The sequence below is a fragment of the Limulus polyphemus genome, unplaced genomic scaffold (assembly GCF_000517525.1).
Source record: "Limulus polyphemus unplaced genomic scaffold, Limulus_polyphemus-2.1.2 Scaffold1514, whole genome shotgun sequence".
Classification (NCBI taxonomy): domain Eukaryota; kingdom Metazoa; phylum Arthropoda; class Merostomata; order Xiphosura; family Limulidae; genus Limulus; species Limulus polyphemus.
In genome coordinates this window covers 47,472-67,481 of record NW_013667124.1, presented here as the reverse complement: position 1 = coordinate 67,481, position 20,010 = coordinate 47,472, and the positions used below count along the sequence as shown (strand labels likewise).

Below are 20,010 nucleotides of genomic sequence, written 5' to 3'. Positions count from 1 at the left end.
GGTTCTTGTTTTGGAAACACCCAATGAGTTGCATAAATCAGCCAATGAAGTAGAACTACTTGTGGGTAGTTAGGGATACTATTTGGAAAATCAAAAGGATACAGAGAAAATACAGTATAAAAACTCATGTCTGGAGCTAAAAATCAGATCTCTAAGGGCTAGTAAGTTTTCCAGGATGAACTGAGGTTCTCCCAGAGCTGATGACAGTTCTCCAAAAGTTCTTGACCACCATGAATATGAAGATATCCAATCTACAACGATACACCAGCTCAACTTTGATATAAGTAAAATTAATAGTTCTCTTTTTCAATCAATGTGGCTTTGATAAGATAGTAATGATTGTAAGAAGTTAATGATTGTAACAGAGTGAAATATTTTAATTATGAGCTGTATTGGTCAATAGTGTTTAACCTGAAAGTGAAAGTTGGATTATTAAGAATTAACAGATGATTAAAGTTTTTAACTGCTGCTATTAAAAAGTGTATATTATGTGTAAGAACTTAAATAAACTGGATGTATTTTGTTGAATATCAGTTTCAGAATCCGTTTCATTAGTCTAATTGTAAATATCCTCGAGTTAGTGACTTGTGAGCTCTACTCGCCACTGTAATCCTCAATTAAATAAATTTGGTGTAATTAGCAGTACAGTAGAAGCTCCAAAAACTAGCCCTTATGAGCTCTGACATGACCTTCATCAACTTCAAACTGTTGTTACCAAAACACCAGGAGATATGTCTAGCTTCAATACAATCTTTTTTTAGGTTCAGAGATCTCTGGTGTTTCATAATCATATTTTTCACCTTAAAGATGAAAGTATTGTTCCAGATAGGTGTGCAGTATGGTTTTGGAGCTTACCTGTGTCTTGTACACATTGTTAAGCAAGCTTTTCGTTTTTTTACTTTCCATAGAAAACATTATATTCCCTTAATAATAAGTTGGCAAACAATGATTTATAAGCATAATGAAGTAATTTATTTTGGGGAAAACATACTAAATGTTTCGATAGAACATCGGTTTGTCTTCTTCATGTTGTATGTTCCCCCCAAATTAAATCCTTTTATTATGCTTATAAATCATTGTTTAACATGCTGTTATTATATTATCATAATATACTCTCTTCATCTTAGTATTATATTCCCTTCATCAAAATGTTGAGTCCTTTGATTATACATGATTTAACAGTTTTGCTCTATAAATATTTCCTTCAGAAAGAGTGATCACAATCAACCACTACATAATTTTTAAATGTCATAAGCTTGTCAGCATGGTTTGTTATATATGCAGAATATAAGCTTGTTTGTGATATAACTATAGTTCTACAATATTCCAACAATCAAAGAAACAGAGTAGCTAAGTTACATGTGTTCCCACAATCTGTGGTTCCACAGTGAACAAGCAGTAAGTTTACAGACTTACAGAGCTAAATTCCAGGATTCCACGTGCAGCTTCACACTAAGAATATGACAACAACAACCACAATCTGTGAACTACATTCTGTAAAATACTAATATTTTTAACTGTTTCTCTTTACCTCTACTTTATTTTGATTTTTAATTATAAAGTTTCAAATGTAAATTGAAGTCTTTGTAAAATACTTCCATATTACCATCAGTATAATTTCCTAAAAGCATAAATAAAACCTTATTGTGATGATCTGATCTATATATTGTGGTTCAACATTTCAGTGTTATTTTAAATTGAAAACATCATACATCTCATGATAATCATATATACTTAATGTTTTCATGGTTTAATATCAGGAATTTTTCAGATGGTTTGAAAACGTCATATACACCACATGATAATCAGATTTACTTGCTTGTTTTTCAGGCTTTAACTCTTCTTATATGGCCTCAGTCACTTTGACCAACCTTGCAAATACCGTGTAATCACCAATTAATCAAAAAGGTATACATACTAGAACTTTTAATGTTACAAGTGTATATTCATCAAATTTGGCAAGCTTTTAATAAATATTATAAGTCTTTTGTGCACAGAAAAACAGATTTTTTAATTGAATATTTTTACCAAATATTTGTAAAAATATGGAATCAGAGTGTGACTCAGATCCTGAATAGTCTCAATGCAAGGTGATTTTTATGTTAAGATTAAAAAAATTTCTTTTAATCTTACAGTTTCCAAATTTCATTTGCATAACCTCTAGAACTGCCTAAATAAATCAAGTTTCTTTTCAGTAAAACTTTATATTTTATCTGTTATTTTCTCTACCCTAACACTACATGGACTTCTTTGATTTGACCAACCTTGTAACCACAAAAAATACAAATTACCCATTTTTCTTCCTAGAATGACTGCAGGTTGTAACAGAAAAGTTAACATTTTCCTTAACAACCCAGACTCAGAATGACGAGATCATATATGCCGTACTCAACCAAAGGAACAGAACTCATCCTGCCAGGAATTATGAACGTTCATCCTCACTCCTCAACCAAGTGGGCAAGGAGCCTTCCACTTGCCCCCAGAATTATGAAGAAGCACATGGAACAACTGTGCTGAACCAAAAATCCAGGCTAGGGCCATTCTGCATTTGGAATTACGAGGAGATAGTGGAACTCCTTCCATGAACAATATATTAAACCAATATTGATCAAAAAGAAGGGCCACACACACCCCAACCGGATAGCTGAGCATCAATTCTGAACCAGCATTACAAGTACACTACTGTATAGGCTGGCACCACTACTATCGACATCTGGGAAGAAACATCCAGGGATCCGGGTAGGAGGGCCCCCCAACTTCACCCTCTTCTCCAAGAGTGGAGGAATTCACTCTAACATTCTGGAGGAAAAGCCTCTGTCCACCACCCCACTGGAAACTGGGTGTGGTAAGGTCTTCCTAGCTCCACTAGTAGCATCTGGGGTAATGCGCATTGGGGAGCCCTGAGAAACAGTGCTCTGGAAACAGTGCAATAAGTGAACTCAATCCAATGACCGTCAGGGATGGGCAGAATCCCCTTTAGCTTTACTCATGATAGTCCATGAGGGGTAGTCCAGCATAGTATGGTAATACCACCTGGTGAGCCCCTACGTGGTCTTATGGAATACCTCATTTCTACAACCAACAGTAATTGGTTTGATAAAAGCACACCTGTCTGGGCAACACTCGCCACAGAGTGGGATCCTGTGAAAACAAGGTAAGGGACCCTGAGAGGTAGAAATAAAAGTACTCACCCCTCTGGGTAATCTAGCAAAAATAGTTAAGATAGCTATAGGGGGTAGGCAAAAACCCTCAGATGAAGAGACTGCCAAATCAGGCAACTAAGGTGAGATAAAGGTATTGAGGGAGGTCCACTTACAGGTCCTTACAGTGACCTTCAGCATGCAATTCAACCAGGCTGCTAAAGACATAGAAAAGAGAAACCTGATTAGATGTGCCTCACAGAAAATACCTTGTTTTCAAAGAGAGTCAAAAATAAAGTGTTGTCTAGTATTTCTAAAGGTATAAGTGCAGGCAAAAAAACATACCCAAGATCAAAATCTCGTCATACATAGAGAGAAAGAGTGAGAAGATGAATCGGAGAAAAGGACTGAACCCCTTTCCTGTCTTACAGAGTGTTGGGTAAGAAGAACAGGTCTGAGGACATAGAGAGAATGAGAAAGTGGTCTATGGACAAACAGCACAAATCACTCTGACAAGGGATGTCCGTAGGTTGGCAGCCACGAAAATTAAACCTACAGGTAAAGGGGATAAATGGCATGTAAGAGTTAGGTAATTGGAAAGGTCATTTGGAACCAATTACCCAAAAGGATGTGAGGAATCTGGAAAGTGCTGGAACTCAAAAATATGTAGTTGCAACCACCAAATAGTAATTGATAAGGCCACCATAAAGAATGGAGATTGTGAAAGATGCAGAAACCTCTATCAAAGAGCCAAATCAAAAAATGAGTAATAGTTGACATCACTGACTGAAAAAGGTTCAACCTCCTCTCAATACAACACTACCGATATGCATGTCATTATCTTTGAGAAAAGTGACTTTTGGACTAAGCAGAAACTAAGTCAACCTTAGAAATAAAACCCCAATGCAGTGTGAAAGACAGCATAACCTCTATGTCAGAAGCTTCAGCTTATGGATAGCCATATGCACCATATCATGGCTGCCTCCACACAGAGAGCCTAAAAAGAAGTGGAAGAGTTAGAAACACCGGAAAGGACTACAGAAGCAGAAACCTAGGTATAGCCACCAATCTGGTGTGCTCAACAGGATCTGACAATAGGTTGAAACAAATCATATTTCGCACCCTGAGTAAGATATGAAGTGGAGAGAAGGTTGAAAGTGGTAATCCCATCCTGTCCAGATGGAAAGCATCTGTTGCCAAGGCCCAAAAATGAGGTACTGGAGGCCAAATTGTCAGTAGTTGGATGATCCAATGAGAGGACAACCCACTAATTGGAGTTGCAAAATGAGAGGCAATCCAAATTTATCTTGCGATGCAACATCTATTCTGTTAGAATTGAGACAAAGGACCTGCTACCACAGACATCACCCATGGAACATGGCAAGAAGGGTGATAAGACTAGACCCGAGAAAGAAGGTCCAAAATTCGAAAATAAGGAGTCCTAGACCATAAGCCTCCTTTATGAGAAACATAAGACACCACCATAGAATAGTCAGAGTGAAACCTGGCAATTTACCACTTAAGAAGCCCAGACCATGAGTCCTTGCCTGTTGAAGAGCAAGAAGGACGAAAACATTGTGAAGGGAATCCTCACTGTCAGTGAATACTCTGGAATTCCTGAGTGTTGATATATGTACCCCATCCCTGAAGTAAGGCATAAGTGAAGAGAATGGAACTCCTGACGAGGTGGCAGTAGAGGAACCTAATTTGTAGTAGCATCCCAGCTTAACCCCTCAAGATCAAAAAATGATCCAGACTAAGGAAACTATGGAAACCAGGAAATAGATGTGTATGATTGCTGGTCGCTTAAGGACCAATAAAAGGATCGCTTTTGTTCTTGTCCCAAAGGCACGAAGGATTCGAGTGATGCCCACATTCCCAGAAGAGAGAGAACCATCTGTGCAGTGTGACAAGGAGAGGTGAGTAAGAGTGTGGCATCCTATTCAATAGCACTGAGCAGAATGGAAGACAGCTGAGCCCGCTTGAGAAAAATATGCAGACTCATGACATATATAATTGTAGCAAGAACAGCTGTCACAGTTCCAAAAAAGAAGCCTGCCTGGGTTATGTCTGAAAGTGGAAGCAGGATGTGATGGTCTTACAAATGATGAGATGTCAGCAGTAACCAGTTGTCCATGGAATGATGTGTGCACAATACGATGGAATGAAAGGGACAAGAAAAGTCATACGATACAGAAGAACCCATATTTAAGCCTAGGCAAGACCAAAGGAAAAAAACTCGGAACTGCAGTACCTGACACTTGTGCACTACAAACAATGATAGTGTTGGGACTCAACTGCTAAGGCAAAGTGCAGATGGGAGCCAACTACAACCAAGTTGGACATCTACAATCCCATTAAAAAATCAAACAGATTAAAGAATGATTAGTTTGTAAACCTTGGAGAATCTAGGCATTGATATAGACAAGGAAGATTGATGACTGGACACCAATCTCCTGTCTTCATAGGCCCAACAACTAACAGGAATAAAAACTCTGAAGAACTAGAACAACTCTCTAACTACCCTTAGACCAACCAGACTCAAATAACCTTAGAACTCAGTTCCAAATCTCGATGAACTGCTGGAAATGGAAATCCTACAGGTTGGATGGATAATAGTTGGGAAGATGTGAACTGAACAACCAATTGTGACCCATGGACCTGCAGAGCTTCTGGACCAATGGGTAAGACTACCACATGTCCAGAAAATCTTGGAACTGAGCCCTCACAGCACCTGAAGGTATACAATAATCACTGACGCTGCTGGCAATCCGACTAAACAGTGGAAACCGTGGATATAGACAGAATGTATTCTCAGTACCAACGTACTAAAGAGCTCTTCGGTACAATGGTACTCATGAATAAGGGCGGAACTATGACTCCTCTGTAGGAGACTCCAATAACAACCGGGAGGAATGTAGAAGCCAAACATTGAACCAATGTGCATGCTAACTATGGATCCAGCTCATCTTCAATGAAACTGGTGATCTTGAGAGTCTTCTAACAAAGTGAAGTGAAAAGAAATGTTGAATGAGAATGTCCATAGACTTACTCTGTCCAATCAGACCTATATAGGTGAACTACAAACTCTGACTTAGAACGCCGAAATTCGAGGAGCAGATATTATTTGAGAGTCGGAAAAGTGACTCCACATGGTGGTGGTAGGCAAAATCACAATGGATAAGGCCAAACTGACCCTTCATGTTACTAAAAAGAAAACCTTCCAGCTTGAACCACAATTTCCATGTATGGAGAAAAACATTCGCTCCCAGACCTTTCAGTCATCAATTAAGTTGCTGGCTCAAAAGCAACTGGTAAAAAGCACAAAACATCACACATTTGAAGGACTAACAGAAGAAAATCAAATCACAAGCAGTGTATGTGGTCTCCTTTTTGGTTTTCATAGGATATTTAAAGACTCCTGTCTCCATATCACTGACAGTCTCAACCGAAAGTGACCCTCCCCCCTCGATTGTTGTGCAATGCTAGATATCAGAGTTGGGAGAGGAGAGACCAAAGTGGCCTCCATGCTAGAAATAATAATCTAGGAATTCATACCATAATCGGCTTGCCAATCGGAAGAAAAAAATATTATCATGTATTTCATTTTTTGATTTTATAAATATATATATATATAATTTTTTTAAATTATTATTGTTACAAAATCAACTAGATCTCCAAACGATCGTAATAATGGGAAACCCATTAGTGATGCTTTGTAGAGAAAAAGTGATAAAATTATCTGAATGAGGTGCTTTTGTACAGTACCAGAATAGAGGATACTTTGACGTAAGTGGAGAGTATCATGAGACATATATCGTCAAGGGCAATAGAGTGGGGTATAAAAGACTGAAGCAAGCTGGAAAAAAATCAGACCAATGCTTAGATTGGCAATGAGGAAACCCTGGCAGTCAAGTAATAGCTATAAGTGGGAGAGGAGGTATTTATGTTTTGAAATGACTATTACTAAGACTATGCAACCATACCTGAAGAAGATCCTTGAATTGTCGTCTCAGCTTTGTAATTTCATAGAACCTCTGCTCCTCCAGTCCATGTCTGTTACACCATTTTCTGGAGGATTCATGGCGATTGGACTTCACCTCTAACCACTTATGGTAAGCACTAAGAAGAGTAAATGGATCTCCATGGTCTGATTCCAAGGATCGCCTAGCAGCCTGATAAGGAATATGTATTCTTTACTGACATTGCATACACAAAAATTAAACATTCAGATAATTTAGACACAAAGAAAAGATATTAAAAAAAAACTATACATGCTTTATGAATCTAACTAAAGAACACCCAACCATTAATAAACTAAACTGTGTTATTAATTTTCTGCTACAGAAAACACATACATGCAGGAGGTAGTACAGTGCAAAAATAAAACCTTTATTTGGCTATTTTGAAAAAGTATTTTTCCTTGGAATTCTACAAAAATATCAATCAATTTTGACAATTATTCAGCCTTCAGATTCTAATGAAAAGTGATATTTTTTTCTTCTCCTTTTGAGAAACCTGGTGGGTTTTACCCACAGTTATAGATGAATTCTGAATCTTGACAAACATGAGAAGAAGAGTCAAAATATTAAAAGTCCTTTGCCATTAAATAAAGGTAATAAAATTAATATATAGTCCATGTGTTCTGCAAGATATTTTCACAAAAATAGCAAGATACTGATACATATATTTCTCAATATTACAAATATAAGCTATAAAATGAAAGAAGGATTTTAAGTTTTTACAGATAGACATTGAAGGTCAAATAGTAAAGCACTAGTTTTTGTTTATGCAAATTTTTTACTTTTATAAATCTGAGAAAATAAACTTCATGTGATAATTCCTATAATCACTTTAAAGACAATTAACTTGATTAAATGTATTATATTACAGGAAATAACACAGGATTATTAAATAACTTATCTTCCTTTAAATTTCACTCTGATTTGTATTTCTTAATACTGCTTCATAATACTTGTAGTTGGTTTGAGCATTCATAACCATTCAAATCAAAAGAAGTGTTTCACACAAATTTTTCCATTCGCCATCAGAAAATACGTTTTTTGTGTCACCAACATACACTTAATGAGTGCATTATCACTAGTATTTGAAGTAAACTCTATAGCCAAGTGGTTTTAGAAACTCTTCTCATGACAAAAGTCTTGTTTTAACATTTCGTGTCAAAGAAAGGAAAACTGATCTTGTTTGTTTATACTTATTGAAAGAATATATAAAGGTCATTAAATAGTCCATTATAAAAGGTATTTTTTTTACTCTATAACTGTATTCACCTAATTAAGCTATATATCAGCCAGCTTGTTGACTATGCTTTCTGACATAGTCAGATTTGCTGTGTGAAAACCAACTCTATGCATCCTGCACTAATCCAGGTTGTGTACTAATTTATTTGTCCATGAACTCATTCCATTGTTTTGACTTGGGAAGAAAACATTTCTCATGTGGATTCAGGTAGCCTGACGAGTGTCCCTATCTATATGGCATTGCCCCCCTACCAAAGGGGTGTAAAATGTGCCTGGAAAGTTACCCAAGCACAATGGGATATAGGAGTAGGTTTTAAGGGTCACTGAACCAAAATGTGTCATAAGATTTTGTGTTCTTGGCCCCCTTTAAGATCACAGGGTCATCATGTTTAAAACTATCACAAGACAAACTTAGCACATGAATGGGTGGAGAGCAGATATTTTATGCTAGCATACATAAACTTACTAGTTTGGATACGTACATGAGAAAGGCTGCGTGAAACCACAAATATTAATAAGTTCATTTGATAAGAAAGTGACGGTATATTTTAAATTCCACTTTATCTTTAGTTTCCATTCAGAAAATGTCTTGATTGTATATTTACAGCATTTTGGATTAAGCAAACTTCCATAATACCTCAGATTCCTCGTAGGACCAGATTTCACACTTTACTGATTTCTAATATTTTAGTCATTCCAAAAGCAACACCATTACTTCCAGTCAACACTAGCTTACCATTTTATCAGGATCACGGTAAGATCGATTGGTAAATGGTGACTGAACACTAAGTGTAGCAGCAAGTGAAAGTACTGGATCCACTAAATGAAACACTGAACCTAGGACCAGTATTTTCCCTATTGTCACATCCACAGGAAGACAAGCTAGCATTTGGCCCATGGGAGTGAGCATCTCTTCGTCTGTTAGGGCAGCCTAAAACATACTAGACATATTACTTATGATATTCACTAAGAAAGTCACTAATAACTATATAAAACAATACTGAGACACGAATGACAAAAGTTACCTACCTATACACATCAAGTACTTTAAAAGCCACTATTATAATATAAGTTCATCTTGGGAATGTAATGCTTGAGTAAATACCAAAATTTTAAAAACATCTCCATGACTACTTTAAATATGAAAAAACTGCTTAAACACTCCTGACAAAAAAAAACGTTCAGTAGTAAAGTTAATATTAACTAATACAAACATTTTTCAACAGCACTGATTTTTCACTGCTGAAACAGTTTCTGTCAACTGTTTATCTGTAAGTGCTTTAAATGGATATACAATTTTTAAACTTTTAGGATTTACAAAGAAGTTACATATACAACATATGAATGGAATACCCAGCACACATACTGTAAAACATACACATGACATACTGACAACTTTAAATAGTAAAACTTTAAACACTACAATACAGATTTTCAATTGGCATTAGCACAAGTGAATCGATTCAATACACATACTTTACTTAAACACACATTACCACTTGTTACATATATACTTTATACATATTCACTTATAGCAAATATATTAAATATTTTTTTATAACTACTTTGGTAATAAAGACAAACTTCTTCCAACACTCATACAAAAGTTACTAAACTTTAACTGCAGTGAACATGACAAGTTTCTGTTCTATAGAATTTTCTAGCATTAAAGTATTATTAATACTATTATCTACTTTAAAATGAACTCAAATTTATCTTCTTAACATTAAGCATGCAATGAATTTTTAGTCAAATACACTAACAAAAATTTTCTTGAAGGATTATGATAATAAAATCACAAAAACGAAAAAGAGATACAAACATACTTACTTTGTGATATATTTACTAAGAGTACAGTTTTTTAATTGGTCCCTAACATTATTCTCTGGTTTTGAAAAAACTATGGTTCAATTATCGAAAAAAATCTGAAAAACCACTAATACTCTTCATGCATTACAAATGTTGGCAAAGACATTCTGAGTTTGGTAAAATATAGTGGATATAAATAATGCATTAAACTGGCAAATTTGTTACACTGTGCATGACTGGGAATGGGAGAGGATAGTTTGGCAATGTGATCTTAAACAGAAATTAGAATCACTCAATCCCACAATGGAAAGTGGGCAACTGAGGATGTGTCCCTTGGTGTAGAGTGGCTAGTGTGTGACGGACCATATTTGGTAAGTCAACTACATCCAAAACCTCACTCGATGGGTACCCACATCCTCACGAGGGTAGGATAAGGATCATACTATCTTCACGTCACGTCCCAGAGTCAAGAGGGAACCTAACATTAAACTCCAGGAATTCACAGGGTAGCCTAATGCCAGGGATCTGGGAATGTGTCATCCGGAAGCCGAGAGAAGTCCATCACATGCAATCAACCCGTGTGACCGTGAAACTAGCCTGAAACGACCCCAGGTTGGTAACAACCTCGTTACCAAACAAGTCTGCCCGATGATAAGCAAGGATAGACTGATCCAGTTGAGAGGCAAATCGGTCAGCATGAACCCTAATATCAGGGGATAGAGGAAAGACTAAATAGGATCGGTAAGAGACAAAACATCACATATGTGAGAGATAAAGTCTGAAAAGACCGATGATAGATGAGCTGAATCACCAGGTAGTGAACAGGAAAGTGTGGCAAACTCCGAAGGGGGGTTACAAGCAATCAAAATTGTCGTCAGCTTGGGCCAGCTCGAAAGGCTCAGGAGGAAGTGGGGTAAAAGTAGACAAGAGGGATTGGCTCATATAATGCTCAATCTGCCGGCAAATGAGCAACAATATATCCCCTGACAGATCTCCCTCACCCGTGGCTGAAAAAAGGCATCAGACGCTGGTGAAGTACCCGAAGTGGGGACTGTAAATTCGGAATTCATAAGCAGAAAAAACAGCAAACACAAGGAAGTAATGCTTTAATAAAGATATTATCTCCACAACCATAAAATGTAGTAAATAAAGTTAAGAAAAATATAAAAAATACAAAATGAAAATTAAACCACTTCAAGGTAACTGAACAATGTAAAAAAAGAATTTCTGAATTCAACAGCTGCCAAGCGAGAAGTGATAGTTTGGTAGTGGTGCATAGAGGGAGTCACATGTGTCACACGATAGTAGTGCCCTCCTATTGGTGGAGAGGTGACGCATGATGATTTGCATGAGCGAGTGTTGGAACTTTGGATTCCAACAGAGGGATGATGAAGGCTTGTGGCATGCATTTCTGAAAAAGTCTGCATACAGAGAGCAGCACAAAACGAGAAAAGCTAATCTTGTGAGAAGAGGGAGAGTACCTTACTGGAAATCATCTGAAGGTCAAAATCATCAATAAAACTATGACATAAATACTTATAAAAAATTTCACAGTACAGTGAAAAAATGTCACATAAATTTCTACACACTGGATGTTTCAAGTTTTGGATATTAAAGATCATGCATATTACACAAGAAGCTTAGTTCATGATGGACTACAAGTGTCATCTAATAAACATGTAGTGTATACAGTACCTTCAAAAGGTCATGATGGACACCAAGTGTCTTCTAATAAACATGTAGTGTGTATACAGTACCTTCAAAAGGTCATGATGGACACCAAGTGTCTTCTAATAAACATGTAGTGTGTATACAGTACCTTCAAAAGGTCATGATGGACACCAAGTGTCACCTAATAAGCATGTAGTGTATATAGTACCTTCAAAAGGTCATGATGGACACCAAGTGTCACCTAATAAGCATGTAGAGTGTATACAGTACCTCCACAAGGTCAAGATGAACATTCAACTGTCATCTAATAAGCACAGTGTATACAGTACCTTAAAAGCAGATTGATTTATGGTATAAGTATAAACTACAAATAATCTATTTTTTTGTTTCTTGTTGTTTCTCCTTTAAACCTGTAGATCAGTAAGTTTACATATAAACATTTGAACTAAATAGATTTAAATACTTACCTGGTCTTTCAAGCTCTGAATTGACTCCTCCAAGCTATCAGCAGGGGGAGCTTCCAAAAATGGGAATTTCCGAGCATCTGGTAAACCCATAGAGATCATTTGAAGAATTAATGAATCTAAGGGTACCCGCTGAATTTCTGGTGTAGAGTACGGTGACAGGGCTTCATATTCTTTCTCTGAGAAAAGACGATAACAAACTCCTGGGCCAGTACGACCTGCAGCAAAAAAAAATCACATTATAAAATTGTCTGTTGAATCATGTAACGCCGAAACATGTAGAGTCGTCAATTTTTTGAAGGCCATAGATAGGCCTAAATAAAATGTTTTTAATTGTGTACCAGTTTAACGTTGAATATTATTTATGATTTTAACTTTATACACAAGTGCCAAAATACTAGAATTAAGATTTGATTTATTTTTTATTTTTTGACATATTTCTTTCTGTATAAAAGACACTGTACTTTCCTTCCAAGAACACATAGAGAGGAAGTAAAGAACTAGTGTGAAAGTTTAATACACCTTAAAAATTCTAACCTGTAAAAAATTACTTTGAACTGTATCTAAAATCGATTAATATAAAAGAAATAATTTGGATAAATAATTTATAACACAAAAACCTACAAGCAGTTACGCTGAACCAAAGAAATCAAAACAACCTCAATATCTACAATTAGTGACATCCAACATCTTGAAGTTCCTAGATTAGCAAATTAAACTGTTACAGCAGTTCCTTTTCTTAGCCAAACAGCTTGGGAAAATTAAAAGTAGTTCCATAATCTTTTTGTCCAAAACATGACTAGTTAATGGTGACCCAAGTATTTATCATAAAAATATCATTCAATTCAGGATTTTAATATTCACCTATATGTAGCTTAGTACTTATCTCCATTATTATCTTATTATTAATAAACTCTGAAATCACACCTTAAACAAATCAGTGTCAACAACCTCACCTGCAAAGTGAAAGCTATAGTTACAAAAAGAGATAACCTACTGCAATGAATATCAGCAGTTTTCCTGGTACTTCTAGCAAGATAAAAACAAAACGAAAGTTTACAACCATAACTCAAGAACAACAGCTTTTTTTACAAGGAAGATAAATAAAAAAACAGAAATTTTATTTAACCACATGCTTGTTAAGTTCCCTGATGTAGTTGAAATGGACTTGTGCATGTTTTTTTCTGCTTAAGTGTACGTGTCTTTGGTCTTCTTAGAAATCAAAGGTTAAAGACATCAGTTACTTTAAAGAAAGTCACACATTTTGTGTTATCATTCTTGTATCAAATACAGCATTTCAACATTCAAATTTTTGCAGTAATATAGCTTGAATGTCTTTGTGTATCAATAATAATGTTTAAATTTCAGTGGATTATCAAAAGGCAATTGTTAATATGTTTGTTTATATAAAATTGTTAATACGTTTGTTTATATGCAATTGTTAATATGTTTGTTTATATGCAATTGCTAATATGTTTGTTCATATGCAATTGTTAATATGTTTGTTTATATGCAATTGTTAATATGTTTGTTTATATGCAATTGCTAAAATGTTTGTTTATATGCAATTGTTAATGTTTGTTTATATGCAATTGTTAATGTTTGTTTATATGCAATTGTTAATATGTTTGTTTATATGCAATTGTTAATATGTTTGTTTATATGCAATTGTTAATATGTTTGTTTATATGCAATTGTTAATATGTTTGTTTATAAGATCACTACTTTTTATTTCTAGTTTGATTCAAATCATGTTGATTTCCACAAGGAACAAACCATCAGATGCTAAATGCCTTTGATGTATTGCATGCAGACAATGATAATTTATTCACAAGAGCCTAAACCTGTAGTTAAAGACAAGAAAAAAATTGATTTTTGAATCCATTCAACCACAATATGCAATTTCCTGTTTTTACTTCTCAGCATCTCAAAATGTGGTTTTGTAAAATTTGTTCTAACTTCGCTTCTGAAGGTAGAAATGAGAGCATTTATTGGAAATTCAGGAGGGTTTGGTGACCATCCATGTCACAGAACTTTTCTCTCTCCATCTTTCCTCTGTCAGATACCAGAAAGTTAAAAACAAGCATAAATTCTTAGAAGCGAGAGTACAGACTATGTCTGTTTTGAACTCTTGAGATACTGAGCATAAAGTTCTCTCAAACACATAAAAATGAGATCAGGTAGCTTGTAAATGGCAGAAATCATATCTTTAAGTAGTTTAGTGCTAAGAAAACTATTCATGCATTAGCACTGTTTTTAGCCAATTCAGCCATACTTATATCTAGTTATAGCCAATCAGAACCCTCATGAACATTGAAATAGTCAAGGCTACACCACTCCTCCAAATTTCCCAGTTTATCAAAAACATTACCTTCCCGAAATTTCTGGACAATGCTCCATTTATTATGTTAAAAAGCCATGATCAGTAGCCAATTTGTCCTGATTTTCTTTCTAAATATCTACATAAGTAAAATAATAAGAACTTCTACAGCCTTATACATAACTGGTAAGTATTACATCAATCGAAGCAAAATACTTTTCTTTGTATTGAGAAAGAAACAGAATGGTTTAACCACAAAAGATACGTTACAATAAAAATTATTCAATACTTATCCTCTAAAATTTTTAATCACTAAATATAACTAAAATTAAAATTGTGCCATATTTCTTTCCATGTCAAAAAACAATGGTGTTAACTATTAGATACTCAAAAAGCAAATTGTACATATTTTTTATACTTTGTATAATAGAAAGAAAATATATTTTTAACCCTTTGGATGCTATAATCAGATTTATCCAACTTGAAATTTAGAGATGTTTGGTGCGACAAGCGGATTTTGGTATCACAAAAACTTTTCTTCATAGTGCAACAATCAGGATACTCATATATCCTTGAATTTTCCACTTTAGTACTGCATGTGCATACATCACCGAGCAAAAGTGCAATTAGTGGATTTTGATAATGAAAAAGTTCTAAAAAGAAGGTCAAATTCTAAATTTCATTTGTTAATGGATGATCAACACTTTTCGAGAACCCACCCGAAATTAAATTAATCATTAATACTCATTAAAAATCAATCTTGCGCAGTATCTGTCTGCTTGAAGACAAGAAAATTGTTGTGATGAAAGAATTACCACAAAGGAAAACCAAAAAATCAGGTACAAATAAAAAAGAAAACAGAAACTCAAGCACTTTTGATTATTTGACCATCTTTTTCAGAAGTTGAAACAACAGTCAACTGAAGAAGTCAACTATTCAAAACCATATAGTTTCGTGATCTTTTGTAATTTACTTGATGAGTAAATAGTTTTAGCCACCACATATCAAAACTGTGCAATATTCTCTTGTATGATACTCCAAAATATTGTTTTAACTAACGACAATGCTTCAAAATCAAAAGTGCGCAATATTTTTGTGTGATAGCAATAACACTTTTTTCTGCAACTTAGAATATTCAATACTAACTAATGGGCCATATTTTATCAGCTTACACATTACACACCATATGACTTAATATATCTGTTTTCATATTTCCATATGTGATTTTAAAGTTATAACAGAAATTTAACCAATACTTATTTTTTTACAATCTCATAACTTGTGGTAAGCAATTATAGAGAAATGAATTATACTTTTACCCTTACAATGATACCATTTTTGCATTTTCTAATTTTAACATGAAATTGTTTGTTATTTATTTCACAGTTTCACCCAAGATGAAATTCTGCCGGTATTCACAGGAACTCAGTATTGGCTTTTTTAGGAATTTCAAGTTTTGTTTTGGGAAGCCAGTAATAACTTAATTCATATTTCTTGGCAGTTCAATTCGAATAGTGCATGACAAAGTAATGTAATTTCATACAGCATGATATAAGTCCTAGCAATAGTGAGTTACTTTACTGTCCATCACTGTTCCATCTGATAGACAGCATAGCATTCACCAAAAACTTTGTTTCATTAAAGAGATTAGAAAGCTATGATGTTACATTCAGCATCAAAATGTCACACAAAATAACACAAAGCTGTGTTAAAAGTTGTGTGTGAAACGCTATAGTCTCAATGTTATCCTTATTTAGAGGAGTCAATTATCACTCAGTTTAAGTTCAAACTTCCATCCTGATATTTTTAGTTTTTACCTGCACGTCCTTTTCGCTGTTCTGCACTGGCTCGACTAATGCAGAACTCTTGAAGTCTTTGCATGCGATAAGTGGCATCGTAGCTCATCTCTTTTACTTTCCCAGAATCAACCACAAACCTGACTCCGTCTATAGTGACCGAGGTTTCAGCTATGTTTGTGGATATTATGCACTTACGTACACCCTCAGGAGGATAATCAAACACCTAAAAAAATCAAAATAAACAATAACTGTAGGGAAGACTGATTAAGGTTTACAATTGTGAACTGAGGTTAAAAAATACTTTCATTTCGTGTGGTTTTTCAACTACCCATGATCAAAATTTGAAAAATTTAATTTCATGCATGATTCCTCAGTGGTAGTCAGAAGAATTAATTTTATTCACTTTGATTAGTTATTTATAAATTCTGCAACAAATTACAGATATTACTAAACAGATATTTCTAAACTGCCTGTCTACAACTTTTGTTATATGAAGCTAACAGTTAAACATTTTTATAAAGGTCATATTTGGAGTTTTTTTGTCATCTCTACTGAGGAGTTAAAAACATACAGCTTCATCAATTGGAAAGGACTACACAATACTTATCCACAACTGTATTTTTCTACAATTACTAATATATATGTTTTCAAAATATACAAAGACGTATTAGATTTCTGTGTGCCTTGTTAATCATTTATATGGTTAAGATTTGATCAACTTCCTCCTTCGCTGTAATTATTGCTGAAATGACTGATGGAACTTATGTCACTTCATGCAGTTGATAAAAATAATGGCACAGGAAAGCTTGGTAGCCTGCACAGAATGACAGGTAAAGCTTTTCAACCTGTAGAGAATGACAGGTTAAACTTTTCATCCTGTTGAAAATAACAGGTTAAGCTTGGTATCCTGTTGAGAATGACAGGTAAAATGTGGTAGCCTGTAGAGAATGAAAAGAAAAGCCTGGTGGCATGTTGAGAATGACAGGTAAAGCTTGGTATCCTGTTGAGAACCACGGGTAAAGCTTTGTAGCCTGTTGGGAATGAAAAGTAAAGCCTTATAGCCTGTTGAAAATGACAGATATTATCAAACTTTTCAATGAATGACCAAAAATATTCTAAACCTAAGTGATTCAGTTCAAATTACTTCCTTTATCTAAATAACACTACAAAAATGTTTCTTATCTCATTGATTTTAACAAGAGCTTATTAACATTATTATTTTACAAGCAAAATAACATATTTATATTAATTATGCAGCTCAGACAGAAAGTTTCTTACTGTGTATACATAAAGCTTTGTAACTTCTATTTCCTTTAAAAAAAAGAAGCATAATTTCCTAAATCTATTCTGTGAGAAAACCATAGAATGTAAAATGTTTCATACAAAATATACACATTCTTTACCTTATCTTGTTCAGCCAGTGATAAAGTACTGTGTAAAGGAAGAATTATCCATTTCTGTGTCTGCTCTGCATAAATGGTAGCTGCTTCAACAAGAGTTGAGATCTCAGTCATTCCACTTAGAAATATTAGCAGATCACCTCTCTCACCAGAGGGGTACTTACTATCAATTAGTTGCATTATCTGAATATAAGGATTAGGGTTCATTCGACCAGTTTGGGTACAACGTTCTTCTGCTGGTGTTGGACGATAAAACACTTCAATTGGAAACAGACGACCAGGAACCTACAACCAAATAACATAAATCAGCACAAACAAAAATAAAGTAGAGAACTGTCAATTCAGAGTTTCAAAAACCATATATAATTATGTGTGTATACGACTGACATGGAAAATATGGCACTTTCATAAGTTGGGGAAAAATGTACAATTTAACAGAAAAAAAAACTGACACAAGAGGTAAATGTTCATAATTTCAATTCCAAACAATATATCAATACATATTACACGAACACAGAAAAGTAATACGACAGAATAATGAAATATAAAAATCAAAGTACCTAAAAATTGACAAAAATGTAAAGAAAAAGCCCTGTATTATCTACATATATTTCTTACTCTCTAACTTCCTGGAGGAAAAGATAATATAAAGTAAAATTTTTTCAAGAATAAAAAACTACAAACAAAAAGTAGCATGGCTGTGGTTTGGCTATTCACCCACCCATATGTATGTGTGTATATGTACTTCTATGTGTTTGTTTCATGAAAAAGTAGCATTACAACAGTTTACTTCAAAGTAAAGCTAACACTGGTATGAAGAGTTGGATGATTAATGGAATTTGTTTATTAATTAATAATCTGGTTCATTAATTGATTACATTCAACTAATCAACTATAACTAAAACATTCTTCTAATGTAAGTTGACAAAATAAAACTTGTAGTGCTACAAAATGAGTATCAATACCTGCATTGGACAAAGCATAGATAACCAATTGTGTAGCTTTGCATTTAACAACGAATAAACCTAATGAAATAATTTCAATTAGTTGGACTATTGGAAGAATAAAAAATGGTACTTATCAGAAGTCCTAATTTCAATTAGTTCATTATTTTCACAACATTAATCAATTCAACCCAATGTGTACAGGCTCGGTCTTCTGGGCTGACCCAATATTGTAAAAGGAGCATTATATATAATTCCAAACTTACTATGTGTATCTATATAAAATTTTAAAAGACTTAACATATACAAGTTTGTTGTACAAAAAAAAATTAGATGAGTAACAAAAGTAGTTGTACTCAAGATATGTCTATGAGTAGACAACATCAGTTAGCCTCAGACAAGTCGTAATGCAAGGTGATGTTCAAGTAAAGAATAAAGTTATCTTTCTACATCATATAATTTGCATATTGTATTTTCATAATCTCTAGAACCTCTGAAATGAATATCTATATTTTTTTCAGTATCCCTGTATATTGTATCTGGTATTTACTCTCCTCTACCACAAACTGTTGCTGAATCAGAAATGTAGGGTAAAATGAATAGTTGATAACTCTGACATCAAATACATAATAACATATTGAATAGTACCCTGTAAAAGGTCATGTCTTTGGCACTTTGATCCCCACAGATGCATGTAGAGTTAATTCTAATTTCAAATACTGGACATTTAGAATAATTGAACATAGGAACAATTAATTTTGACTGTTTGTTTTCTTGTTAAGCACAAAGCTACACTATGGGTTATCTGTGTTCTACCCACCATGGGTATCAAAACTAAATGTTTAATGTTGCAAGTAATAAAAACATTTTGTAAATATAAAATGATGTAGGGATGGCAGTGCCAAAAATAATGCAAACAAGAATATAGGGACGATACAACTATACATAGATCATAGGAAGTTGGGAATCAAAAAGACAGGGAACTAAGGGCAAAGACGAGGCACAATGGTGGAAGGTAGGGTTGGGGACAATGAGGAAACAACTTATGAAAGCAAGGATTGATGATGGGCAGCCTCAGTCCATGAGTCAATCATATCAGGAATACCTCCAAACTTCAGAGCAAAGAAATGGGCTAGGCAAATGGTTCAAAGAACAGAAAAAAGAAGTCAAACTTGGGATAGGAGATCATCCCTACCCAACAA

The 20,010-nt window shown here is 34.5% G+C and overlaps 1 protein-coding gene across 1 annotated transcript in view; it reads right to left on the bottom strand.

Moving 5' to 3' along the window:
• Nucleotides 1-20,010, bottom strand: part of LOC106463907 (probable ATP-dependent RNA helicase DHX34) — a 60,597-nt gene that overhangs the window by 31,202 nt on the left and 9,385 nt on the right. Inside the window, exons 5-9 of the mRNA XM_013923987.2 lie at nucleotides 17,868-18,149; nucleotides 16,483-16,687; nucleotides 12,349-12,563; nucleotides 9,138-9,332; nucleotides 7,127-7,315 (exon numbers count right to left, since the gene is read on the bottom strand). Of these exons, the coding sequence (XP_013779441.2) occupies nucleotides 7,127-7,315; nucleotides 9,138-9,332; nucleotides 12,349-12,563; nucleotides 16,483-16,687; nucleotides 17,868-18,149 (1,086 nt within the window). The remainder of the gene's footprint in view (nucleotides 1-7,126; nucleotides 7,316-9,137; nucleotides 9,333-12,348; nucleotides 12,564-16,482; nucleotides 16,688-17,867; nucleotides 18,150-20,010) is intronic.